This window comes from Panthera leo, chromosome B2 (assembly GCF_018350215.1).
Source record: "Panthera leo isolate Ple1 chromosome B2, P.leo_Ple1_pat1.1, whole genome shotgun sequence".
In the NCBI taxonomy this organism is placed as follows: Eukaryota; Metazoa; Chordata; class Mammalia; order Carnivora; family Felidae; genus Panthera; species Panthera leo.
In genome coordinates, this window is record NC_056683.1 from 113,984,596 (window position 1) to 114,006,108 (window position 21,513).

The 21,513-nt window shown below is 40.9% G+C and overlaps 1 protein-coding gene and 1 long non-coding RNA gene across 2 annotated transcripts in view; both read left to right on the forward strand.

The window, feature by feature from the left end:
* Positions 1–210: 210 nt before the first annotated feature.
* Positions 211–21,513, forward strand: part of RSPO3 (R-spondin 3) — an 85,748-nt gene continuing 64,445 nt past the window's right edge. Inside the window, exon 1 of the mRNA XM_042937405.1 lies at positions 211–600. Coding sequence (XP_042793339.1) covers positions 504–600 — 97 coding nt within the window. The 5' untranslated portion in view covers positions 211–503. The remainder of the gene's footprint in view (positions 601–21,513) is intronic.
* On the forward strand, positions 4,625–11,535 carry LOC122219167. The gene is made up of 4 exons (XR_006202284.1): positions 4,625–4,692; positions 6,121–6,169; positions 9,191–9,297; positions 11,492–11,535. It is a non-coding gene; the product is annotated as an uncharacterized LOC122219167 (long non-coding RNA).

Here is a 21,513-nt window from a genome sequence, read left to right on the forward strand (position 1 = left end):
GAACAGCAGAAGCAGCTCGGGGTCTCTCCGCCGCCCCTTGGCCATGGCCGCGGTGCCGACGGCGCCCGCTCCCCTAGGATCCCCGGGCCCCCGCCGTTGCCGCCGCAGCCACCGCAACCTCTGAGCCCAGTGGGCCGCCGCCGCCGCCGCCGCCCCCCGCCCGCCCGGATCCCACCCGCCGCCGCCGCTCACCATGCTACCTGCGGCCGTCCCGGCGAGGCCGCTCGCTGCTCGTGGAACCTTCGCTCGCGGTGTTGACAGCCACCGTTGCGGAGCCGCCGGGGTCCAGGGCTCGGACAATTTGAAAGTACAATAGTTGGTGTCCCTGCACCCGACCCGCTTCGTTTGCCATCCCAGCACGCCTATCGGATCTGCGGGGAGAAGTTGTCCGCTGCTTGCGTTCTCCCTCTCTGTACGCCCAACACCTACCTATATTTCTAAAACATTTAATATAATTAACGGAAGAAAAAGGAGAAAAGGAAGGGAAACATTACTGGGTTACTATGCACTTGCGACTGATTTCTTGGTTTTTTATCATTTTGAACTTTATGGAATACATCGGCAGCCAGAACGCCTCCCGGGGAAGGCGGCAGCGAAGAAGTAAGTGCAGTGTTTTTTGTTTTTGTTGTTTTTTACGCGTTTGCTCCCTCCCGCTGCTTTCACCTGTCGGGTCTTCTAGCCTGTCCAGAGTCAGCTCCCAGCTGCAGCGGTCCTCCCGCCCAGCACCCCACGCCTCCGGGAGAAGGCGGTAGTCCAGGCTCCGGTATTGACGGCGTCTCTCACGGCTTCTCGCTACGCGCCCCTGTCTTCCTCCGCATCCTCGCGGGTGCCAAAGCGGGCGGACCGGGCGCTAACGTGGCTCCCGCCCCCTCGTGACTTAAAGTTCGCGGAAAAGTTCTGTCTTTCGTTAGACTAGCTCTAGGTATTTGTGCTTTCCTTCCGTGACTCGGGCGGGGGCCCGAAGCCCCAAGCATCCTAGACGCCCGACCCGCGAGTTGCCCCTGGCCACTGAATAAGCGCCGGGGGAGGCGCGGCCGCGGCGCCCGCTCACCTCACGCCGACGCCTCGGACAGGGAGAACTAGCTCGGGTTGCGAAGAGCTCGCGGGGCCGGCCTGGGAGCCAGCGAGCAAGCGCCTGCGCGGCCGCTATGCGCAACCGCGCACGGAGAGACCAGAAAGGCACGCGGGATGCTCGGGGTTCGCGTGTCTGCGCGCTTGCTGAGCCATTCGCGATTCCACTCCGCCGGCGGGGTGGGGGGTGGGGGGGTGAGTAGGCACTGCGGAACCCGCCGCTGGGAGCCAGAGGTGCAGGGTTTCCAGTTACGATCTTGCCCGTCACGCGTGAGCGCTTTTACCGTCTCAGGCTCTTTCAAGGGTCCCCTGGGGCAGACGGGGCCAGTGAGGGTGGGGTTCCCCCCAAAGACTTAGGCTCGCCTCCTAGCTGCCCCTTATCCTGACTCCTGTTCCTTGGACGGTTATTTTGTGAAGACGTCTTAAAACAGTGCTCTGGCTTGAATTAAACAGGTATCCCCAGGGCACCCTCAACACGGGCTGGTCTGTCTGAAAGGTGGCGTCTTCCAGAAACTAGGAGACAGGCGCGAGAATGGCACGTCTCCCTGCGCCCGGGTAGCCCGGGTAGCCCGGGTAGCCCGGCGCGCTGGCGTCTGTGCCGCCGTGGGGAGTCTGTTCGCAAATAGCAGGGCCGGGGGCGACCCTGGCTCCAGCGTGGGGGGGCGCTGGTAGGGTCAGGGAGGGAGCACCTTCCCGGAGCTCGCCGGGGGCAGAGAGCGGCGCTACTGCGGTGGCCCCTCGGACCTCCGCCGCGGGGGAGCCAGTGACGCTTGGCGGCGACGCGTCCGGCGCGCGGACCCTTCTCGGAGCGCCGACCCGCGAAGCCTCTCGCGGCGGGCGCAGCGCAGAGGACACAGCACAGGCTTGTGTGAGATGGAGATTTAGTAATCGCTTCTCTGCGCTGTCTCTGCCCTGCCCCTGGACGTGAGGGTCCCCTGAAAGCTCCCTTTGTGCCACTCGCCTCGGGCAGACAAGGTCTGATTCACCTGAAAATTGCCTTTAAAAAACGTAGCTGGGCCCAAGCGCCAGGGGATCCGGCTCGGTCTCACCCGCCTCTGAGATCGCGTAGCAAGGGGCAGGAGTGCCCAAGCTAAACATGTCAGGGCACCCGATTTATTATTCTTGGCCTCTGAATGGTTTGTGTTCTTCGTAACTCCTCCATCCACCCTTTCAGTCAAGACGTGCGGCCGCCTCACAGAAGGAACGGCCTGGGGCTCGAGCCTTGCCCTTGCGCCCTGGTGGTCCCTGCCTCCTTTCCTCCTCGGGATGGGGCAATCTCGTCTCTGGTCGGTTGGGAGACGGATGCCGGGCCTAAAGGCAGCCTCTTGCTTTACACTGCTCTTACCCACTACTGCCATCACCCCACCAAGGACCCCAGGGGCAGGAGCTGCACAAATTCTGGGGCGGGACAGGGTCCCGAGCGTCAGTGCAGAGGTGCCTCTGATTGCTGTTTAAGGACCCCTGTTAATGAAGGAAGACACAGGGGGAAAAAACTGGCCATCCATTCGTTCCTACCTCTCCCAGCTGACCCTCCCGCCTGCCCCCCGAGGACAACTGTGCGGGAAGCTGCCCTGTGATGCAGCCCCAAAGCTGCGGAGAGCAAGGGATGACGCACCTCTAGGCTCATACTAGACAGAAATCACAGAGTCAAAGGGGGAACTGCTTTCCGACTTGCCTTAACCATCTCAAGGCCAAGTCAGAGGCGCCCTCTGGTTGTGTAGCGGGGATGAGAGAAGGAGTGGGTGGCATTGGGTTGAAATTCCAATTATTCTGTGGGAGTGGTGCTGGGAGAGAGCTCCCATAACAAGGGACGCTCCTGGCTTCTTAGCCCTGGAGTCGGCCTTGGCGGCTGGGTTTGCTGGTGCAACGCTGGGAGAGGGGCGACCCCTTGCGTCCTCTGAGGAGACAGACGAGGCTCCTGGCAGGTGCAGTATGATTTTTTGGAGAATCTGGAAGGAGTGGAGGGTAAGGAGAGATCTTTGTTAAATGTCCATTGAAACTCAAGGCCAAATTGCGTGTACATGTACTCGTTTCTTTGGAAATTTGGGAAGGAAATGTGTAAAACTTTTTTCTTCAATTACGGTCTAGGGGAAAAACTTTTACGAAAGATAAGGTAGTAGTCAAAGGTATTTTAGGAAAAATATAAAAAAGCGGTCCTTACTATTTTTCTTAAGAGACAGCTAATGTGAACATTTAAGAGTATCCTTTTTGGCCTGTAGTTAAATAGCTTCATTTTTCTACACTTTTAAAATCTTAACTAAGGATACAAGAGATAGAAAATTAAGGTGTAAGGACCGTTTTTTCAAAGTTTTTTAAGTGATCTCTTGAATGTTTTAGTAGAAAAGTTTCTTGCCAAAAAAAAAAAAAAAGACATTTGTTTGCAGTGTTAAGTATTGTGAAGTGTAAGGGACCATGGTTAATCCTCAGATGTAGCAGATGAAGTCACGTTAGTATTCTCCTGTTTTCCTGACACAAATGCTGTACCATTTGTCTGTACTTTGTGAAAACTAGTGATCTTTAAACATGAATTGTGTACTTTAAAAATATATGTGGAGTTATGGGTGCAACAGATACACAATAACCTTTTTTTTAAATCTATTTGGATTCATATACAGCTTCTAGAGATGACTAACTTTAATTTATTTAAGATAAGAATGAAATGCAACTCTTACTTAAAACTCCCCAACCAGCAATGTTTTCAAAGGCAAGGCTTGGCTTTAAGTACAGTGCTAAATCAAGAACCCAAATCCAGTTCTTAACTCATTTCCAGCTCAGCCTTTGCAACTTAGTACAGTCAGCTTCTGAGTTTCAGATTATATGCTAATAAAATTAAAGGTCATATTTACCATAATGATAATAACCACAATACCTTACTGGCACATTGAACTTTCACTTGAATTATTCATTCAGACCCCTAAGTAGTAATGTGAAGTGCGGGCATTAATATTCCCATTTTACAGAGAAAGAATCTGAAAAACAGACTAAGTAATTTGTACAAAGCCATACAACTAGTAGGTAGAATTTGTCTCCTGCTAGTTACACTACCTGCTGATCCATGTCAGAGAGAAAATGTCAGTTATGTTAAGTAATACATCTGATAGTCTCCAGACCATCATTTATCCACTTTGTCTGAGGAATAAGCTGTTCTGGTTGACTGAAGATTTTTGGACTGATACTTACATTAGCAACCAACGTCAAAAAATTAATTATTTAGTAATAACAGTAATAACGTATACTAGTAGTGAAGCTTGCTAAATATAATAACATTATTTGGTTATTTAGAAGACATTGTAGGATCATATTATTCCAGAAGATTATTGTTAGAAACATCATATGCCTTTGTAGTATACATCTATTAATTGGATTTTAATTGTCTGGATTCTAGGTACACACAAGTTGTGAAAAGCCATTGCGTGCATAATAATTACAAAGCTTCCGTTGCACAATCTGCGAAACTTCTAAAAATATTTCATAAATATATCTGAAATAAAGGAGTAAGAATACAGGACAAATAATTTTAATGGTAAAAAAATAAAAGCCATCTTATTAGAATACTCTGGTCATTGTTCATGACATTGTTTTGGATGTGGAGCCATTCTTTGGGATTCTGATACACTCTTGGTAATTACACTGCTAATTCTAGTAAATAACAACTTATAGGATAGAAAAAATATTTCATTCTACTTTGCATTTGTAGTATTCATTTTGAATGGAAACGTGTTTTGGATATTGGCTACAATGCGTTTTCCTATCTGTCTACCTTTGTTACCAGTCTACTTTGTTTTTGAGAGAAACATTGTTTAATAGATGGGAGACATGAGTAAAATTTGCTGGAGAAAATATATTCTGCAACCTATCATGTGATATCTATGAATCAAAGCAACAAATTTAAACTCGTAGGCAGTAATGGCAGTATCTAAAGACACTCAAAAGACATTTATTTTTGTAAATTCTGATATAGTCACTATTATACTATCAGAGTTATTTCTTAAAATATCTTTTTGTTAACTATTTTAATTCCTTGTTTATTACTTTAATGGAAGGATTTTACTTAGAACATTAAGAATGATTAATTTTTAAATATTGTGTTTTTAATCCCGAGCTATTCCATGAAAAGTAATTAAGAATGTAAGAATGAGTGTGAAATTGACTTAATATCATTTCATTGTTCCTCTAAGCATGAAATATGAACAGTATTCCAACTTATAAGTAGAAAAATTTTGCTAAATCATTTCTCCACTAAATATTTTACACATAATTTAATATTCTACAAATTAGGTCCCCAGAAAGCAATGAATGGAAATTAAAACATGTACTTACATTTGATTTTCAAGTTATTATGGGGAAACCATACATGCCACGATACTGCAAAACAAATTTCTTAGTCATTTGATCATTTTAGACTATTTCAATCTGGACAGAGATCTCTAGATTGCTACTAAATATCTAAAAATATTTTCCCATTAATATTTTAATGCAGTCATTCTTTTAAATTCTATGTATATACTGTGTACAGTTGTCAGAACCTTAAATGGAATTAAAGACCAAATGGTCCCTTTGAAATTATAAGAATGAAGTGTCAAAAAAATAAAACTATTCTACATATAGTTATTTCTTAAATCATCTTTTCCTGCTTTATCACCATCTAAATGTTTCATTTTGGATGTTGTCCTAACCTTTCTTCCTATTTTCCCACTGTCCACTCATCCCACCTCCCAAAAATCCTTTTCCAAGTAGTGAATTCTTGAAATGCCATCAGAGTGGGTATTATATTTCATGAAATGTAAGATTCAACTTTGGTTACCATTAGGAAAACATCATTCAGTTCTGAGAGCATGGTAAGGATCATGCAAGACAGTGTGTTGAAATTACATGTTTTACTTGGTTAGAGCTATTTCTTCTCTGAACAGTGCATTTTACATTGGCATGCTTTTGAGAATGATCATTTGAAAAGTGTTGCATCATAAATTATATAGACTTTTTTAGCTTGCTTTTTGATTTTGAGGGAAAATGTGGATTGCTTTCTTAATTGTGGATTTTTTTCTTCAGGTTTAAAATGATTGGATTATATTAAATTTACCATCTGTTGGACAACCTAGTAAGTTTGAAATGCTTTGCAAAACATGAAGTGTGAAATGTACATCTGTAAAATTTACTGCCCATTTTTTCTATTTATTTAATCCCACCCATCAGATAGTTCCATTCAGGAATATACTAGCATTCTGCTTAAAGTACTGATCCAGCAATACCAAAAAGAATGGAATGTTCCATTCTCAAGGATTGTGGGGGTGCTGAGAATGTTTAATGTCCAAGTGCCATTGAGTACCATGAAATCCCATTTTCTGCTCCAAAGACTTTGCAACAATATGAAACTTTTGAGCAAAATACCTACATTTTCACATTTGAAAAGTTTAAATAATTTCAAAAATTCATTTTAAAAATACAGTTACAGGTGCCTCTTATCTGATAAGAGCATTTCTACTTTCTTTGTTATCTTGGCAAAGGACCTAGTTGCCATCGGCTGTCACTAAAATTCTTCTGGAAGTTTTATAGAGAAAATTCAGTGGTACTACAGAATATGATTGCCCAGTTAAATATGTATTTAATAGCTTTTAGCTGTCGTTATGCCTTATGCAAAAATCTAGTCCAGTCTTCGAAACACTACCTGATTGGCATTCCATCTGACATTTAAGAATTTGATGAATAGCAAGCATCATAAATTCATGGTAGAGACTGGGACCTAAGATGCAAATGAGGGAGGGGCGCCTGGGTGGCTCAGTCAGTTGAGCCTCTGGCTTCGGCTCAGGTCATGATCTCGCAGTTTGTGAGTTCGAGCCCTGTGTGGAGCCTGCTTCAGAGTCTGTGTCTCCCCCTCTCTCTGCCCCTACCCCACTCATGCTTTGCCTCCTTCTCTGTCAGGAATAAAAAAACGTTAAAAAAAAATTTTTTTTTTTAAGATGCCAATGAGGGAGAATCCCCAGGGTGTGGTGGAGAAAAGTAGACTGGGAAGTAGAACTGGGTTCTAGATCCAGCATAGCTACTAATATTTGGACGACCCAGGCAAGTCCCTTCACCACACTAGGTTGTAAGTCCTCATCTGTGAAATAGGGTGGTTGATTGAAAATTTGTAAGTGATTCCTACAGTCTCTTCAACTTATCATCTTTTGGCTTGAGAACGTAAATCAGGCTAGGGAGTTAAACAGTTCTTCTAAACTTAGTTGTCCTTTTCAACTAAGTTTAGTGGATGAAGATTGAGAATGCAAACAACTATAAGTATTCATTTATTATAAGGAAATGCATATAAAGATTCATTTGTAAGTACCTTATCAAAGTACAGACTGAATTAATTATGATATTTCTCATTCTTCACAATTTCTAGTGCCCCAAAACTGTAGCCATAGCACCAGTCAGCATACTCAGTCTTCAGCAGGCCTATCTTGTCCTTGAGTCTTGGGGTGCCTGGGGAGCTGGTTTGGAATGCACTAGAGAGATCCTGCAGAGCTCCCCTACCATGGCAGGCTTTCAGAAGTGGCCTGTGCTGGAATGGAAGAAGCAATTACAGTGGCCCAGGTTTAAGATAATAAGGGCCTGTGTTATGATAGTGACTGATTGAGCAAGGGTGTGTATACAGCACATATTTTCTATTGATCGAATGTATAGGTCTTGGCAACTAATTGGATATGAAGGGAAAAGACATGGACACATTTGGCAGTAAACTTTGTAGTATAAGGACTCAGAATCGGATGAATGGAAAAGTCATGGAGATAAACAAAAAGATGGGAAAGTGAGAGAAGCAGACTGAGTAGGAAACTTACTTTTCTTTTGAGATATCTTTTGTTTGAGGGCCAGTAGAGCATCCAGTAGCTCAGAATCAAAGTTTCAGAGGGTCAGGGCTGAAGGTAAGTATTTTGCAGTCACATAAAGGAGATAGTTGAATGCATGAAATAAAATCTAGTGGTGCCGTATTTATTATTAAAAGGGTTTGCATAGCTGACACTGAGACTCACTCTTATTGGTAGTATCAAAATAAGATTAAGGTACTTTCTGTATTTTAAAGAATCTAATATATCATTCTTAACTGCAGCTTCTCATTTTTATAAGAGAATGGTCACTGAGCTGCATTTTTAAAAATTATTTTAGAAAGAGAACACAAGTTAGGGAGAGGGGCAGAGGGAGAGAATCTTAAGCAGGCTCCATATTCAGCGTGAAGCTAGACTTGGGACTAGATCCCACAACCCTGGGATCATGACCTGAGCCGAAATCAAGAGTCAGATGCTCCACCGACTGAGCCACCCTGGTGCCCCTGAACTGCAATTTTAAGTTGCCAAATCATGCAACTGGACATCATACTTGGAAATCTTATCACCTGTGGAACTGTCTTACCTAGCCACAGATCACAGGAGACTTAAGAAACTTTATGATAATGAAAGATATGTTCCCATAAGGTGTAAAAAATGCTTTTTAAAAAATCATTCCATTGGGATCTCCTCATAACAGCATCTCCTCATAACAGTGGCCTTCTCCTTTCAAGCAGATTTCTCTCCAAAGTGTGCTCTCTTATAATCAGTGGTTCTGAGGATGGGGCGGAACTTAAAGGAGCCAAGTCCCTCTGGACAGTGTGTGGATTCCCTCTGCAACATCTCTTCTGTGTAGTTACCCAGCCCTAGTAACAGCTAGGACCCCACCCTCTTTCTCCTCCTATTCAATTTTGACCTTCTGTATCAGAAACAGGTAGTGTTTTCCAGTGTGTCTGTTCTTCTAGTTCTCTTCTGAGCACTTGGCTTGGGCATAGGATTCAATTAAGTTATGTTAAAACATCTTTCTAAAATGAATACACAATAATGCAATGCACTATATTCACTCCTAAAAACTGTCCTCAGAAAACTAGCTGGTAAGCATATTTATAATTATACCCCAATACAAAGCACATTCCTGAAAGCAAGTGGTAAAGCAGCCCCCATTTTATAACCACATAATACAAACCACCACCACACAATATAAAATAACAGAATTTGTGAGATGCTTATTTTAGAACACTGTTTTTTTAACATATGCTTGATAAGTTGGTAAGAAAAAGAGCAGCTATTTTCTCATTGTTATGTTCTTTTCTAATTCAAAGGGACGTCACAGGTATGAACACAGTCATCTTGATAAAGGCTTTCACAGAAGGAAAGGCGTATTGGTCACATTTTACTGATATGAAAGAGACAAAAATGTCACACCAAAGTGAGTGTAAATGCCTTGTGGCAAACTATAGTTTCGTAGTCCTCAGACCACTGTTATATTCATATATTTGTTATTTTACTATACATTTATACTTATTAACATGAGTGTTGAGATACTGATTATTATCTACATAGCTGCCATGTTTTGGGGCACCTGAGTGGTTCAGTTGGTTAAGCTTTCGGCTCTTGACATTGGCTCAGGTCATGATCTCATGGTTTATGGGTTGGAGCCCTGCGTCGGGATCTGTGCTGACAGTGTGGAGCCTGCTTAAGATTGTCATTCTCTCCCTCTCTTTCTGCCCCTCCACAGCCCGCTCTCTCTGTCTCTCTCTCTCTCTCTCTCTCTCTCTCAAAATAAACTTAAAAAAAAATAGCTGCCATGTTTTAATCACCTGTGAGTGCCAGATCCTGTACTTGATGTTTTTGCAAATGTTATCTCATTTAGTGTTCACACTTACCCTGTAAGGAAGGTACCAATAGTCTCATGTTAGTTGCCTAACAGCACTCAACAAAAATGTGGTGGACCTGGGATTTCAGCCCAGATTTGGCTCCAAAGCCCATGTCCTTCCCTGATTTCTTCACATCTCCTCAACTCCTGGGATTATTACTTGGGCGGTAATAGGTGTATTTTCTCAAACCTCAGCTCACCTTTTCTTTCCCTTACTCTCTCTTTGCTCATTTTTTTTCTTCCTCCTTTAATAAACCACAGCTGCTTCCCCAACATTTACTATAGAGGTCATTTCTGGTGTTCTAGTACTTTCTCCCACTTCTCTTTCTTTATTTCTACCCCTTTGCTCCCTTTCCTTAAATTTGCCCTACTGATGGTTTTTAAAAATAAAAAGTTGTTGATTTTTTCATTAGAAGCAATAGAGTAGCACATCTTATATGAAATACTTTGAGATTATTCTTCTCATGTACTGTGTGCATATCCAGGAGAAGATTAACTTGGGCATGAGGATGTGGGAAAGTCTATAATTTTGCAGTTAAATATCAAAAACCTTTTATGTAATTTACACCCACAATAGATATTTCACTGGCTAGTTTTTGTTTTCCAGAAAAGTTATCTTTACGGTGTTTCATAAAATCTGCTATTTATATTACTTTTACCATGAGTATTAACAGTAACCTCCACTCCAAATTCTTGCTTTATGGGCCTTGGTACAGTGATTTTCAACCCTGATTTCAAATTAGAATCACCTGGGGAATCTTTAAAACAAAACAAAACAAAAAACTAATGCCAGACTCCACCCTGGGCCAAATGAAGCAATCTCTGGGGATGGGCCTGGACATCTGTATTTTCAAAAGTAGCCCTGGTGATTCTAATTTGCACCCAAGACTGAGAACTACTGTTGAAACCTTAATTCAAGAGTAACTATTACAGGGGCACCTGGGTGGCTTAGGTTGGTTAAGCTTCCCGACTCTTGATCGTGGCTCAGCTCATGATCTCATGGTTCGTGGGTTCGAGCCCTGAGTCGGTCTCTGTGCTGACCCTGCAGAGTCTGCTTGGGATATTCTCTCTCTCTCTCTCTCTCTCTCTCTCTCTCTCTCTCTCTCTCTGCCCCTTCCCCACTCTTAGCCTCTCTCTCTCAAAAATAAATAAGTAAACATTTAAAAACAGAATAACTATTACAGCCAAGCAGCTGTTAAAAACAATGCCAGTTTCATGGGGGTCAGACAGAAAAATGCACTTGTGTGAGGCGTGACAAGAGATGAGATATATGTCCTCTGAGCAGGTAGTAGTTTAAAATATAAAGTAGTCTGATAGCCCCATATTGTTTATCAATAGAGTATTGTTAATTAAACCTGTGGCACTGACCAGAACACAGCAGACTATCTGACAGAGAATTGTTTCAGCTGAAGAGTCTAAGAAAAGAGAGCAAAGTGCACACAGTAGGACACGATAGTGTGTTTAACACTGACTTCACAGGGCAAGAACATTGCTGCTGGGCGACGTGCACCCAGAGGAGAGCCTGCTTGCTGCTGAACTCCTCCGTGGGTGAGTGAGGCAGTAAATGGATAGAAGATGGGGTATCAGCCATACCAAAATTTTTTTTTCAAAGCTTCTTAATAATAAACAACTGTTTTCATGTCTTACCAAGTGATTGGTAATGTGCCCTCGAGCCCTTTTTGTTTTTAGAACACACGTAATGGTTAGAAAACTGCCTAAAAGAAATAAACATTCCTTTCTTTTATAGTTTCAACAATTGCTGACTAACTTTAGATTGACTACTGTTGGTGAGTAAAATTACTATAAATAGCGTACTTTAACTCCATGTTAATGGGTTAAGTTTTGTGGTAGGTTGTTTACTTATGAACTTACTGCTTTTTACTTCTGTCCTAATGTGCTCTTCTGTGGGTGGTTATCTTCATTACATCTCATCTATTATTCTTTTCCAGTCAATGAAGGATTTTCAAACCTTGTCATAAACCAGGGAAATCTCCATGTAAAAGTGAAGTGGAAGTCTGGGCTTCCTGTCAGACTTAATTCGGCTTGTTAAGGGGGCTCCTTGGGAGAATTTGGGTTCTAGTGAGTCACCAGGCCAAATCCCAATAACCACAATTGCCAAAAGTAATTAGACTGAGGAAAGCCAGGCTTCTTGGGAGGAGGGTCATCACAGCACACTTGAGCCATTGCTCCGTGGTCAGACCTAGTTACTTGTCCCTAAGGATTGGGAGCAATCATGAGTTACAGAGAGCAGGAAATCCACCAGAAAACAGTGCTTTTCCACCACTTTTTTTTTTCTTCAATAGATTATTCACCCTAAGCATGCAAGAGATGAAACTGTGCCCGTGGCATACACGGTATAAACTGCAGTTCATGTCACCATCAACTTGACAACCACTTTGTCTGCCTTCAGGGGTGCATTTGCACACACAAGGAGCTCCTGCTGCTCTGCAAGTACTCTCCTTCCCATCCTCAGTAGATGAGAAGAACCTAAAAAGCTTACTCTGAGGCTTTGTAGAAGAGGTGTCTGGTTAGGATGGGAAGGGAAGAGATCCTTGTAAGCATCCTGAGTTCAATTTAGATATAATATTACTGAAGTAACATTTGGAAATAAGAAAATCATAGTACATTTCCAGGACAGGGGTTCTAAAACCTCCAGAGCTAGGAAAGGGCCAAGAGTGCACTTACGATTTCTTGTACTGAAAAGAATACCACTTAGAAACATGATGCCATAGTAGCTAAGGAGAAGTTATCAATAAGTGGTGCTCTAATTTTAAACTTGTAATATGTTAGAAGTTAGAAGATTGCTAAACATTTCTGTAGGAAAATATTCACGTAACACAAAGATATCTGTGCTTAATAACCTAAGTGAAAGTTCACCTTTGAAATTATTGGCAATTGCCTCAAACATCCAAAAAGGATACTCTGTCACTCTATGTGATGGATCTTTAATTGTACAAAGACACAGAGTTCCCACTGTTCACTGTCCTTAAATGGGGGGAAGTTCCACATTCTTTTATGATTCAAGAATAATTTCAGATTATTTCAATACTTCTGTGACTTTGGATCACTAGCTCTTTTTGTTTAAACATGTGGCTGGGAGATATTGCTTACTTTAAATCCGTAGAGAGGCAGGCAGTCAGATTCTTTTTCTGGCCAGCATTCTCTGGCAAGTGGCAATGTCCAGGTAACATTTGGCAAGTAAACCTTGGCCTCATGCACTGTGCACCTTGAAGAGATGCAATGACCTCTAGACAATATGATATTACCAATTTGGTAGCACTGTATATTTGATTTTCTTTGGTCTTGAATTTGACTATGAGATAATCTAAGAATAGAAAATTTTAATTTTTGGAAATTTAGCAGCAGAACTGTGACCTCTATTTACTTGTGTCACTACCTTTGGAAGGCATGTCATTTCTGCCATGAAATACAAAAGATAGAGACAAATGCTGCTTGGCCACAAGCTATATGAGCACATACTGAGCTGCTGAGTATTTGTTTCTTACAAAATTCAGTCTTGTCTTTCTAATTTATGACCAATTTGTTGACCTAAGTCCAAAAGGGCCTTCATTACTATTTGGTAACAAGAAACCCCACAGGTGGCATCTTTAGCCACCCTGACCTCTATTCACCCACTCACTTCATGCCATCCTCAGAATAACTCTTGAGGTATCTCTTAGCCTCTTCCATAAAGAGGAGGCAGTCTCTCTTTCCTATAGCACATTTCCGAGACATCCACCCAGCTTTCCAGTTCTATTCAGGGCTTGATGTAGACCCAAGCTTTTAACATAGATCAGTGGGATTTCCTAGGAAGCCAGTTAGACTTACAGGATCTTGTCGATGCATACTCAGCCCTGGTATCAATAATCAATAGCATGTGCCATTCTACCCACTACTGAGGTTCCAGGGCCCAGCCCTGATTCATATCTGTTTTCAGACTTGTGAGCATTATGAGCCCATACGTCAAGGTTTAATTTCTGATAAATCAAAGGACAGTTCCAGGAAAAGAAATTCCCAACCATTTCAGGCTACCACTGCCATTTTCAGCATCCATGTGCACATCTCACTGAAATTCCAGAAATTCATTAAAAACTGCCTCTGAACTTAATATATTATCCATACTATAAATGGAGAATGTACAATCCCAGAAACCTTTATGTAATAATTTTTAACCAAATTACTAAATTAATAGGCTGAGGGGCAAAAGTACTATTGTTCTTCAGGTAAGAACACATTTTAAATGAAAATTGGCAGGATTTTCCAACGTAGGATATTTTCTCTACCCTACCCTAGCCCCAAATCACTTCCTCAAACACTCTTAAAATTCTAAACCACTACGAAGATGAGTTGAACAGTCTTAATTTTAGAATCTTCCAAAGAAAAAACAAACACACAGACAGCCGAGTTAATTTATAAAATACTGCTGCATTTATCTTGGCAGATTTCAGTTCTCTCCTGTCTAACTCTTGCATGCTAACTCACACTCAGCAATTCATGGAACCAACAAGTCATTTCTATGTATTAAGCACATTGGGAACCATTGCACAGAATAAGTCTGGTGCTTCTTCTCACTTCTTGTACAAGTTTCTCTTCTCCTATACAATTCATTTACTGGGTCTCTGAAACCTAAATAATCCCTTTACTTTAAACCTGAAGCAAAGGGAGAGTCATTTTTACAAGAGCAATAAATGAAAGTGGCTGTTGAGATACTTTACTTGAATTGGTCTGCACACTGAAGTACCTTTTTGTTAATACAAACCCTTCATATTCTAGCAAGCAGCTCCCTGAAATTCTAGGGCTGCTTAAAATTATACGACCAGAGACCAGGAATCTCCCCTCCCCCACCAGTTCCCTGCTCCTGGGAGTATGCCAGCAATTTTGCAGGATTCATTCTGACAACTGTTCTGGTGTAAATATTTAGAGAAATCCTTTCCATTAGAGATTAAACAAAGTGTAAGTAACTGCTCCTAAATGATAGATCTTATTAATGTTTGCAACAGCAGGCCTTATGCTATCTGATGCATAGATTCCAATACACTGGAAAAGACTAAGGGAAAAAGAATCAAGACAGGAATTACATGTAACTGTATGTAATGTGAACTGAAAAATATTGTCTTAAGTTGCTGTTGTAGAGACATGGTTTAATTTGCACAGAATGTAGGAGAAATGAGTTAATTTAAATAGAAAAGAATAAAAGTTTGCTACTGGTGTTTTAATGGTTTATAAAAGATGGGGGGGGGCGGTAATTACAGATCTCTTTATCAGCAGGTTCAAATGCAGTTCTTAGCTATTTCTCCCTTTCCCTCCAAAACAAAGTAATAATAGATCTGAGATCCTATCTGATATAAGCTCTGGTTTATATATTGTTAAAGATTATTAAAAGGGATAACAGCTGGGCTCTAGTGCTTATACAAATACCACTTGTTAAAATAGGGTGGTACCCTATCTCAGGGGGTAGAAGCACACTCATGTTCCACTTCTGTGCCTTCCTGTTTGCATGGCATTTGGAAGTATTTATTATGTGCTAAGGGATAACACAGCTAAGTAATTTAAAGCATCAGAGCCTTCACTGACTGAATTTAAAACTAATTCTACACTATTGATGATTACTATCATACTTGACTAAAAAAGGTATACATCCTGTAGACTAGTTATTGTTTCTCCTTGCCTTTGATGATTTAAGGCCTCCACTATAATCTAAAAACCTTTAATTTTAATTCATTTCCTTCACTGGTATCACTATCTAAGATTTCTCATTAATATACTCAGTTTGCCTTCTTTATAGGAGTAGGATTTTTTTTAATGCTTATTTAATGTTTATTTATTTTGAGGGAAAGAGAGACAGAGTGTGAGAGAGGGAGGGGCAGAGAGAGAGGAAGACACAGAATCTGAAGCAGGCTCCAGGCTCTGACCTGTCAGCACAGAGCCCAACACGGGGCTCAAACTCACAAATGGAACTGTGAGATCATGACCTGAGCCAAAGTTGGACGCTTAACCGGCTGAGTCACCCAGGAGCCCTGGATTTTTTCCCCCCTGTGGAAAAGCACTATGATGCTATGTAAATAAGAAGATGTAAAATAAAAAGATGCTATGTAAATAATGTTAAAATATCTGCAGTGGGGTTTTACTTTTCCTTGTTTTGCTTCAATCATGTAATAACAATCATTCACTGCTGAGTCTTTAGTTGAATGCCACTTGAATCCTACATTCATCCAAATTTAGCAGAGAAATTAATAAAAAGATACATACTTTTTAATTTTTTTAAATGTTTATTTATTTTTGAAAGAGAGACAGCACGAGTGGGGGAGGGGCAGAGAGAGAGGGAGATACAGAATCTGAAGCAGGCTCCAGGATCTGAACTGTCAGCACAGAGCCCTATGTGGGGCTCGAACTCACAAGCCATGAGATCATGACCTGAGCCGAAGTCAGACGCTCAATCAACTGAGCCACCCAGGCACCCCAATAAAAAGATATTTTAGGGAGAAGAAATGGAAACTTCATAACCTTCATTGCAGAAAAATAACATCTTTCTAATTGCCGTTTTTAGACCTAGATCTTCTTGAGTTTGGACTATAGTTCAAGAAATCCCAGATTAGGGGGCAGGTAGATTGTTTTCTAATAATATTCTGCTGTATAATTTAGAGAAAACATTAATTTAGTCTACGATTCCATTGCACACACTATAAAATGAGACTCATAATCTTTCACTTATCTGAAAGCAGGAGATGTAATGTGAACTGCAAAATATTTCCTCCAACAGGAAAATCAAAGAACTCTGCCTTTTCCTTCTTGTAGCATGCTGTTCCCTTAGGTAGATAGTTGTCTGTCACAATTTCAGTATGGACTTAGGACTTCAATTCAAAGGCATGAGTTTCTCCTCATACTTTCATGGAGTTTTTTAGACCATAAGTTTTTAAAGCTAACCAGTGAAAAAGAAATTCTATTGGGGAAAAAAATAGGAGGAAAAATTGAGATTAAACTTAGTCCTCATTGAAACAGCATAAATTCATTCATTCAACAGCAATTTATTGAACATTTAGGATGTTCTGACATTACAAAAGTGAGCAAAGCACACATACAACCTGCCTTTGTGGCATGTCACAGTGGTTAAGGAAAGAAAATATAAAACTCGAATTAAACATTATTCAGCTGAAGATAAATCAGAGCTGTTAGACACTCTTTCCAAGCTGTATAGCATTTCTTCTTAAGGCTTGTTTAAACAGAATTGGAAATTAATGAGATCATTCATAAATGAGCCAACGCACATTCAGATTTTTCTCTGAGAAATAAGGGTACCAGATAGCATGTGAAGAGTGAGGACGAAGCAGGAAGGTGGAAGGAAGATCAACTGAAAACACTGGAATTTATTGGGCCTCCCAGTATTATCTTGTCTGAAAATTTATGACCAATGAATAAGAGCCATCGTTTAGCATGACATTTGTGACAATCATAGGAAGTATGCTATGCGTACTGTAAACGCAGTTGGCATTGTTAGGTAAAGCTTGTAATGGAGTGGCATAGTTTAGCTGAGCAAATTTCCATTTTCGGCACATTGACTAATTTCTATAGTTGAACTTTCCCACTAGTTCCCTAACTGGAATTACTCTTACCAAACAAATATTAAAATATTGTATGTTTAAAAATAGTGCATTTTTGTCCATCTCACAGAGGCATTTTTCAAACCTTTTATGGTAACCCCTTGACCACTACATGGAACGTATAATCTGATCTGCTTAAAGCACCAGTTTGGTAAACTCATATCAACATGTTATTTGGATTTCTTATGTAAGTCTGCAGATGACCTTTCCTAACATCAATTGATAGCTTTAAAGATGTTAGTTGCCAGAATTCAGAGCCTTGAAAATAGCATGATCCAATTCTTTTCTGTGTGTTATTGCTAACTTGTGAAAGCTTTTGAGTAAAGAAAGGTAAATATCCAGGTGTTTTTATATGTATTATCTCATAAACCTCACAACAATCTCACGATATAGTTTATTTTATAAGTGAAGAAACTGAGGCTCAAAACCATTAAGGAACTGACCAAAGTGACAGCCAACAATGGTACAAGTAAGAGTATACCCAGATCTTCTGACTTAAAGCACAGCTTTCCCGTTACACTCTGCTTTTCATCAAGAAGAGAAAGCCAGAGAAGTGTTAAATGGAGAGTTCTCTCTACAGCTGAGATGGTACCACAAATGGCTACTCAGACAAGAAATGAACTTGAGAGAGAGTAAATTGTGTGGTCAGCAGTGGTTGCTTGAGGAGAGCAATGAGAAGGCTTTAAGTTGTTTTTAAAGCAGGGCCTGATAAGATCAGAACTATTGTTCTTAAAAGATCACTCCAGGGGCGCCTGGGTGGCTCAGTGGGTTAAGCATCCAACTTTGGTTCAGGTCATGATCTCACAGTTCATGAGTTCAAGCCCCGCGTGGGGGCTCTGTGCTGACAGCTCAGAGCTGGGAGCCTGCTTCAGACTCTGTGTCTCCCTCTCTCTCTGCCCTTCCCCTGCTCGCACACTGTCTCTGTCTCCGTCTCTCTCTCAAATGTAAATAAAAAATTTTTTAAATATATATGTGTATATATGTGTGTGTGTGTGTGTGTGTGTGTGTGTGTGTGTATATATATATATATATATATATCACTCTAATTGCTAAATGGTAGCAGTAGTGGTGGTGGGAAATGGAAACATATGAGCTGTCTTGGTTAAGGATATAGAATCCATAGGGAAGAGTGTGTAGAGATGGGGTTCCTAGACTCCTGGCTTTAGCAACTGGATTGGTGCCATTTCAATAGAAAATACTAGAGAAGGAGCACATGTGGATTTGATATACAGCATGTTTTCATAGGTAGGAAGATTTCGGGAAGCAGTGTATGCAGCATAATCCCCTCATATTACTTAAGAAGAAAAAGAGAGTCCAGAGAAGTAAGTCAGCTGGCTGAAGTCACTTTGTAGTGGACCAGGGAGTAGAAACAACTCCTGTGGCTTGCTGTTCTGTAACACAAAATGACACACAGAGTTCCAAGGCTGGCCTTCCAAAGAAGTGTTCTGTGGATCTTCTGGCAATCTGATTCTTATTTGTATAATTAATGGTAATTTCAAAGAGAATTATCTGCTCTCTGGATCAACACTTATTTCACAATCTCTTTATTTCTGTACTCCATGAGATCCAAATCTAAAAAGTTACTATAACCTGTTGCCTTAGTCTAACATGACTCATGATGGGGCACAATTTAAAACAACAAACAAATTACACATACTATCATCAAATATAGCTGTCAATTTTCTCATCAAATGTATTCTTATTCTCTTCTTGGGAATGGTTAGATTCAGATCTGGCCCTGAGTTGGTAGAGTATCATTTATGCCCACTATTAACTATAACATATCAATATAATTTTGTACAGCTTATAAACATTATCTTATTTGATTTTTTTCAATACCCTTATGAAATGGGCAGAGCAGGGTTTTACCATTCTCATTCTACAGATGAAACTCAAAAGATGTTAAGTGATTTGTATAGTATCACAAAGCTAGTAAATTTGAGCAGAACTCAATCTCAAATTTCTGATAGGGGCATATTTGTTTTGTTTTACAACAAGTCCACAGCCTTTCCTGGATGGCCACGATCCCCATTTATCTTCTGTGAAGTTCCTCCTATTAGTATGATGTCTTTGGATTTCACAATAATGGCATATAAATTGGGGGAAATCTTTTTCACAAATTAGATTATTCTTAATGGCTGACAAGGTGAATTGGTGGATCATTAAGGTTCTTTCCCTTTAAGTACTCATGTGTGAGCCCATCCAGGGGGAAAGAGATGCTGTGGGGAAAGACTGCTAAATAAGCTATTTTAAAGACTGACCAACAATGCTTTCAAATCTAAAAATAAAACTCTAAGCCCATGGCTCACCTAATAGCCTTTATAAACTAAAAGAAACTAAAAATAGAGACTCTTTGTAATATACAGTTGTCCCTCCTTATCTGCAGGGGACACATCAAGACTCCCCGGTGGATGCTTGAAACCAGGAATAGTACTAAACCCTATATATACTGGTTTTTTCCTACACATACAGACTTATGATAAAGTTTAATTTCTGAATTAGGCACAGCAAGAAATTAACAATAACAACTAATAATAGAACAATATTAGAACAATTAGAACATCATACTGTAATAAAAGTTATGTAAATGTGCTCTCTCTCTCTGTCTCTCTCTCTCTCTCAAAATGTCTTATTGTACTCTACTCCCCTTCTTCTTGTGATGCTGTGAGATGACCAAATGCCTACGTGATGAGATGAAGTGAGGCGAATGACATAAGCATCAGGCTACTACTGACCTTCTGACTCTGTGTCAGAAGAAGGATCATCTGCTCCCAAAACATGGTTTCCACAGACAACTGAAACAGTGGACAGCAAAACCGTGGATAAGGGGGGGCTACTGTAATACTCTGTGAAATGGTTTTTTAAAAAAGACCTTTCCATTTTGTTATTCACTGTCTATAATTAGTATTTTTGTTAGATATAGAGTAGTGAATTTGGATTCTGAAATTAGCTCCCTCTAAAAGTTGATTAGCGTGCCTTCTCATGATAGTGTACAATCCAACATGCCTGGTGGAGATAGGATGCAAAGTGAGCCAGGTTGTATCTCTCTTTTGTAAAAAAAGATTTTGGCTCTGTAGTCTCAATGTAGAGTGATTATTTCTAATGGACCACAGGAAAATGTGTCTTATCCAGTGAGGAAGGTGGAAAATCAGAGGAATTTTGGTGTCTTTGCTCCTACTCTGGGCAGTGTTCATGACTAACTTTCTAGGTCCTGTCTCCACAGTGACTACTCACCAGCACTGAATATCAGGGAATGATCTCAAACTCTGGAAAATGTGATCGGATATTGATGCCATAAGAAACTAAGGTTAACTCCAGCATTTTAGCTGTCTGGCTTTGGAAAACTCTTGGCTTTCATACCTAAATTCATGCATGCTCAGGTGTGATGGTTGAAATGCTGTATTAGAAGAATCTCCTCAACTTTGTTTTCTGAACTCCTAGAACACATGAATTTTTTTTCTGCTTTTTTAATATTTTCATTTATTTTTGAGACAGAGAGAGACAGAGCATGAGCAGGGGAGGGGCAGAGAGAGAAGGAGACATAGAATCCGAAGCAGGCTACAGGCTCTGAGCTGTCAGCACAGAGCCTGACGCGGGACTCGAACTCACGGACTGTGAGATCATGACCTGAGCCGAAATCGGACGATCAACCGACTGAGCCACCCAGGCGCCCCAACACATGAATTTTTCTTCAGATTCCATAACTTTTCAAATCCATGACGGTTCTTTGTTTATCTTCACGTAAACTCCTTAGCCTCTTATTCATCTCCTCATGTTTGGTCTTAATTTTTTCTCCCTTTAGTTCTCTCCATAAATTTTACATTTTAGTGAAATCAAAAAACCTCTGAAGAGTGCCACTAAGGCTAGGGGATCCTTCCTTGTGAAGTCACCAAAATTTCCTAAGTCTCAGTTCTTGATTTGGGGGAGGGGATTATTTTTTATAAAATGAAGGGGTTTATTTGTTCTTTATGGTTTATTATGAGCCCATTTATATGCCTAGTCCTGGGCTATGAGTTTGGGATACAAAGCAACAATAAGACAAGTCCAATCCCCTAGGACCTCAATATAATCATTTGTACTTTTCTCCTTCAGTCACCTGTCCTTCTAGTTTGATATTTCTTTTTCCTTTTATCGCCATTAATTACATCATTTTGTTCCTGATCTCCCCAGT